At 31.8% G+C, this 6753-nt stretch overlaps 2 protein-coding genes across 2 annotated transcripts in view; both read right to left on the bottom strand.

Moving 5' to 3' along the window:
• The window catches only part of LOC117105983 (adhesion G-protein coupled receptor G2-like), a 3507-nt gene extending 1241 nt beyond the window's left edge, over nucleotides 1-2266 (bottom strand). The window contains exons 1-3 of the mRNA XM_033247286.1: nucleotides 2184-2266; nucleotides 936-1204; nucleotides 431-497 (exon numbers count right to left, since the gene is read on the bottom strand). Coding sequence (XP_033103177.1) covers nucleotides 431-497; nucleotides 936-1204; nucleotides 2184-2266 — 419 coding nt within the window. The remainder of the gene's footprint in view (nucleotides 1-430; nucleotides 498-935; nucleotides 1205-2183) is intronic.
• A 1343-nt stretch (nucleotides 2267-3609) lies between these two features.
• LOC117105982 (hyalin-like) overlaps nucleotides 3610-6753 on the bottom strand; it is a 27117-nt gene continuing 23973 nt past the window's right edge. Inside the window, exons 28-29 of the mRNA XM_033247285.1 lie at nucleotides 5824-6202; nucleotides 3610-3800 (exon numbers count right to left, since the gene is read on the bottom strand). Of these exons, the coding sequence (XP_033103176.1) occupies nucleotides 3610-3800; nucleotides 5824-6202 (570 nt within the window). The remainder of the gene's footprint in view (nucleotides 3801-5823; nucleotides 6203-6753) is intronic.

Raw genomic sequence — 6753 nt, 5'->3', positions numbered from 1 at the left:
TATATATACATAGTATTCATATTTGGTTTGCTGCGTAATACCGTCAACACAATATAAACAAATGGATAAATAACAATAACAGTGCTCGAATGGGAACAAAATGTTAAAATCGTATCAAGCATAGCCCTTCTACCTAAAGTTCCTTTATACGATTGTATCAAAAACGTGTCTGGCAAGATTCAAACCTACAATTTCTCGCTATCAAGGCGAGTACCATACCCAATAGACCTAGGGTATACCTGCAGATCTAACCCCGGGGCACATTTTTTCATACAACTGACTGAACTTTTCTTTGAAGGGCATCTTGTTCCTATTTCCTAGGATATTAAAAATACTGAGAAACACCATTGTTCACAATTAGTTTTTTTTTAATTAAAGGAATAAACTGTTTCTATTGGAATTCAACAAACTCATGTAGAAGATAACTTACTTAGTCTCATCGATATAGCTATGAACATCAATCAGCGCAGAAACTAAGACAATTACTGCTGGGAAACCTTAAGAAAATAAATACATGTACTTGATGATGATATAAGTATTTATTTCTCGTGTAAGTAACAACTTAAAAAGATAGATGCCCCTTTTTTACAGGACGGTCAGTTAACAATAAAAGTAATTTGGTAAAGAAACCAAAATGAATATTAATTCTAAAAATTACAATTTATTTAAAAATTACTCATATATATGCTAAAATATATCATATTTTTAATAGCCAGAAAATTTCATCTTTTTGTTGATATTTTTGGATACAACACAAAAATGAACAAAGGCATTGAAAAATGATCCATGAGCAATAAATGATAAGAACGGTTGCATAACAAATTCACTTTATTATTTAGTCTGTCGTTATGTTCATTTTCGTAATTGCTTGTATTGTGTACATTTTCATGCGTTTTTCTTGCAATTGTGGAAATGAATAATTAAAAAAAACTTACCCCATGCAAACAAGCAGGCTTTTAGAAGCAAGTGTGATACATGAGGATCAAATATTTTCACAAACAAGTAGTACATATTAAAAGCCTGAGCACTCATCCAAAAGATTGAGGAAAGCAAAAAGTAATGCAAAATTGCTCCAACAGCAAAACATGCCCGACTGTTTTTATCTCCCTCGGTTCCAACATTAACAAGAAATACAACGTACAATCCAAGCAATGACAAACACAGCTGACATAGAAGTTTCATTGGGTCATTCTTCCGCAATTTCCTAATAAATATAAAAACGTGAAAAAATTATATTCACAAATATTATCCGAATAATTTTACACATAATATGAAAAAGCAGCAAGAAAAGTTTGACATTTAAAAAAACATAAAATAAACACGAATATTTTGTATAAAAAAACACTGTACTAGTTTATAAATGTGTTTAGGCACAGTCTACGATGTAGGTCGTAACCTATAAAATGCTTAGATGTTTGAATGCATATATAATTTTCAAATCCATTAATGTTAGGCCTACATTAGTTTCACACTAATCTATTGTAGGTTTGAAGGTATTGTATATAATAAAAGTATATAATAAGCCTAGTATAATATAATATAAAAATTATAACAATTTATTATAATAGTAAGTAATTTACATAACAGTAATTTAAACGATTATTTTCCATTGCATTTTAAAATCACAAGTCTCTCTATACTTCAGGACCACTTTTTAGGACCAGGGTTTTTATATGAATTACAGCTGTAGTCTTGAATTATAAAGAATTATCACAAAGATAAAAGACAGACGTTCATCAATTTAATGTTTTCAATGTAATAATAATTAATAATAATAATAATAATTTAATATTTTCAATAATTTTTAACTTAAATTATTTAGCTATTTTAATGTAATCATCAAAATAATGTTATATATTCTTTTTATGTCAAGCTGTAGTCTTGAATTATAAAGAATTATCACAAAGATAAAAGACAGACGTTCATCAATTTAATGTTTTCAATGTAATAATAATTAATAATAATAATAATAATTTCATTTTTTCAATAATTTTTAAATTAAATTATTTAGCTATTTTAATGTAATCATCAAAATAATGTTATATATTCTTTTATTGTCATGATTGTGTATTTTTGTTCGTTCAGAATTTAGATGTTAACGTAATTCGTAATTCAGCCTTTTGGCTGCCATGTTTTATGTTTTATGAATTTTGATTGAATAAATACCATTATTATACTCTCACATTGCCTTATGTACGCTGATGATCTGAAGCTGTATCGTATTGTCGGGACTGAGAGTGATGCCAGGGGTCTTCAGGAAGATCATGATGCTGTTGTTGCATGGAGTCGGCACTTGGGTCTTTCTCTCAATCCCTCCAATTGCATATAAATGTCTGTCCCTCTTAAATTAAAACCTTTATGTTTTTTCTTATAAGATTGGAGATATTGAGAAAAAAGTTTTCTGTTCATCGTCATTAGGGTGTTTGTATTGACCGTAAGCTTACGTTGTGTAAATGATCATGTTATTCGTAAGGGAAACATAACGCTTGGGTTCATTTGGCGACATTGTAAAAAATAAATAGCCCTGGTGCAATTACAGCCTATCGTTATTAATTTACTTCTAATTTTGAAAATTGCTGTGTTATTTTTAGTTTTGCTTCCGAATCTCAGATAATTCGCAACGATAGGATTAATTTTATCATGAGGTTTTTTGAAAAATGTTTTAATCGTCCTTGTAAATTAATGTGCCTAGGAATATATTTTTAATTCACGATATGGTATTTCTGTATAAATATGTTAAAGCGTATGTTAGCTGTGATTTTATACATCTGTTTGATTTTTCATGTTAATTTTAGAAGCCTTCGTTACTGCCCCACCTTCAATGCCCCCTTTTAGTAGATGTCTGTATTTAAAACGTAGTTTTGTTTTAGATTTATTTTATACTTTTCATACAATATAATTCTCTTATTTTAACTATTAATATTGATATATATTTTACAATAGTTTGTCTATATTTCGTTTTATGATAATGGATCATGAGACTTGTTTATGTACCATTTCGTCTGTATATTTTATATAGGCCTACATTCAATTATATATTATATTTTACCAACCTTTTAGTGGCATGATTCGCTGTTGGTCTGATGAAATTAAATAAATAAACAAATGAAGCTCAAAAAATAAAATGCATATAATAAAAATTCATAAATAATTCTGGATTTATATAGCGCCTCACGTTGACACCTGTCTCTTATACACATCTAGATGTGTATAAGAGACAGATATATGCCTACACATTAAATATTTGAAATTCAAAGAACGCCATACAAATTGTTGATTATGATAAAAAATATAGAAATTAAATTGTGATAAACATAAACATGCATTACCGTGTATTAAATTGCATAGTTAAAATAAGAGGATTATTTTAATTTTAATAAAGATTAGTATACGATCAACCAAAAAAATTCAAGTAGATGCGCCGCCACCACCAACATCATCGCCTTCTTCGTCGTCATCGTCATCATCGTTATCATCACCATCGTCATCGTCGTCGCCGCCGCCGTCGTAGTTGTTAATGTTGTTACCAACTTTGTTACATTTATTGTCGTTTTTCTGTTTTAGTAATATTATTTTTAATAAGTTTATTTATTAATATACAAGCAAATTTTATGTACAAAAACCTACTTCTAGGGGAATGAACGTCGTAACGATGGACTCATTCAATTCAAAGTGATCTAGGCCTAAATCAGGTACGGAGAGAGAAATAACTTGACTATTTGGTCTGCGGCTAGAGGGATCGAACTGAGATGATTGAAATAATGTACTGTCATTGTAGACAATCACTACAACACGGAAATCTAAAAGAAGAATGAAAAATGCTGTATGTAAAATAGGTTTTAATTTGTTGTGGCATGTACTTGCCTACAAATTTCTTCTTCCAACCAATTATTATTATTAGAAATAATTAGAAATACTCTGTTGAATGTAGTTTTCTAGTAAAACTAAATAGGAAGGAATGCTGTAATAATTAATCACATAATAATGTTAATTAGAAGTGCTTTGGCACAGTGGGAACGGTTTGGATTCCCAACCTCGAGGTCGGTGTTTCCCCTCGATGTGCATTTCACTTGTGTCTCTGGACAAGGTACTTTATCTGCATTGCTCCTCTCCACCCTGGAGTATAAATTGGTACCTGGTAGGGTTAAATGCCAACATGCGCTGATGTAACTGCTGCAACCTGATGGAATACTCCCCCAGGGAGTTTGTGTTCCATAGGCGTTTAATCCAATGACCGGGGGTAGTAATGTGAAGCGCTTAGAGGCCTTGTTGGCGTTAAGCGATGAAATAAATCTAACATATTACTATATTATATTATTAATTACACTTAAAACATAATAGTTATACTTGAAGCCAAGATTATTGTGTTGGCCCATTGCCCCTTAAAGTTTTGCGTTTTGAGTAAATAAAGCTTTCGTAAAGCCTGCTTTTCTAAAATGCGCTACACTGCAGCTATATTTTTCAGTGCAATCGTTGGTATAGTGTAGCAGTCCCGAAGCAATTATATGGGAACCAACCCAATAAGTGAGGCTTTAACTTGATGATATAATAATGGTGCGTTCATTAGAACTTGTGAGGTCGGTGTTTCCCAGTTCACAACCTGTGTGAAACGCGTTCATCTCGTTGGTGAACTTGTAAACACAAGTTGTGAGCTCGAGTAGAATTCTCTTCCTCGATTTGCACTAGTGTGGAAAATGGCAGATGTAACATAAACTATGCACAACGAGCATAGGTATTTATTGCAATTTGTTTATTAAGTAATATTATTTCAGATAAAAAAAGAGTTTTGTTTGTATGTTTTATTTGCAACCCAACATAATTATTGAAATTTGTTTAAGTAATATTATTTCAGATTAAAAAAAATTGTTTGTGTGTTTTATTTTTGAACACATTGCAAAAGTGACAGCAGCCATTTAGCGTTCGTCAAATGGATGCATTCTTCTTGTGTACTCGCATGTTACAAGTTGTGAAATCAGTTTTCACAAGTTCTAATGAATACAGCATAACATTCTAATCATAGAGGTCATGTTTTTAATACTGAACACAGCCACTAGAATAACAGTCCAACAACTTTAAACAATTCCTCTCCTAAGCTTAAGTGATCAACGCGAGGGGATTTCCCCTCGCGTTAATCACCCCAAACCAGTTCTAATGAACATCATTATGTGATTAACGCGAGGGATCAACGTGAGGGGATTTCGTGCAAATCAGGAACTATTGCATGTGGCTAGCAAAACATGTTATTTTTTTATTTTGGAAGCTAAACTTGATGTCTCTCTTGTTTAGCACACCGAAGATATATCAAACCTGCCTATACAATCATTTTTATTCGCTTCAATTTATCATGTTACAAAACATGTTTTTAGTGTGGTAAATATTTCAAGTCGGCGATTTAGCCTGACCCTAGGCTGACTAAAAAAATCGGCCTGCGGTGATTGACCCCGGTATTCTTAAAACAAATTTTTAGTCGTAGTTCGAGCTAAAACCTAAAAATTACGTCATTTCGTATTCTTAAAATGAACTTCGACTAGCACTACGACTAAATGACGCGAACCTCGACTAAAATAATACCTCCGCAGGGCGTTTTTTTTTTTTTTAACTAAGACTAAAGGGTTGGTTTTTTTTTAAGAATACCGTTGTCAAAGTCGTTCACCAACATCATATAATAATAATAATTCTGGATTTATATAGCGCCTCACGTTGACACAACCTCGAAGCGCTTAACAACAACAGAGAAGTTTCATCCCGCAATTATTTATGTAATTGCTGTTTAATGAAGCAATAAAAAACATTAAAAAAAAAAACAACAACCAAAAATATTACCTTTCATATTTTTGTCTCTGATGACGTCAGATATACTGACTGGCAGAGCAATTGAAACAGTGGCGGCATTGGGTATGGTCTCACTATCTTCGATTAGGTCGATGCTACCTACACCAATCTCACTTGATTCTGATATAAAACTAAAATAGGTATTGTTCTCTTGACTAAAACTATCAACATCAATATTCTGAGCCTGTACTGCAAGATTGGTAGTGGTTACGTTATACATGCCACTGTCACCCAGGTCCACCTGGGTAAGTTGTTGTTCAAGAGCTTCAATAATCTTTGTAGGGGCTTTATCTTCCATTTGACTCTTCATGAGGATTTCATCGTCAACACTAAACAAGTTATTAACTATGCTAACAACAGAGCCAGTGACCTAACGGTGAAAAAATGTGTGCATTAGTATAAACATGTTGCTTATAACAACAAACACAACAACAACAACAACAATAATAATAATAATAATAATAATAATAATAATAATAATACTAGACTTACTATGTCTGTTTAATGAGAAATGAAGTTGAAATTGCAACAAAAGAAAAGTCGTTAAAATGTAAAACGTAAAAAAAAAAAAAAAAAAAAAAGCACGGAAAACTTATATAGTTTTAATGAAATGGATAAAATGAAGTGGAAAAAAACCCCAAAAAAGAAAACCAAGTGTTCACTCCGACGTTATTAGTGAGACTTGAACTATGGCTGCAATGGTAATACATCCTCAGATCCACACCATACTACGGATCGTCACAAAAATGTAATCATTTTTTTTACAAGACCTTTATTATTATTATTATTATTATTGTATACTTATATAGCGCATATCAAACTTCTCTATGCGCTGAACATTATTACCCCGGATCACTGGATCAAGCACATATGGAACACACACTCAGGCCCCATAGGGGAATTCCATAATGTTGCAGCTGT

This window comes from Anneissia japonica, unplaced genomic scaffold (genome assembly GCF_011630105.1).
Source record: "Anneissia japonica isolate Jap-2015-1 unplaced genomic scaffold, ASM1163010v1 scaffold284860_len1800451_cov186, whole genome shotgun sequence".
Lineage (NCBI taxonomy): Eukaryota > Metazoa > Echinodermata > Crinoidea > Comatulida > Comatulidae > Anneissia > Anneissia japonica.
Note: the sequence above shows the minus strand (reverse complement) of the source record. Positions and strands in the feature narration are given on the sequence as shown.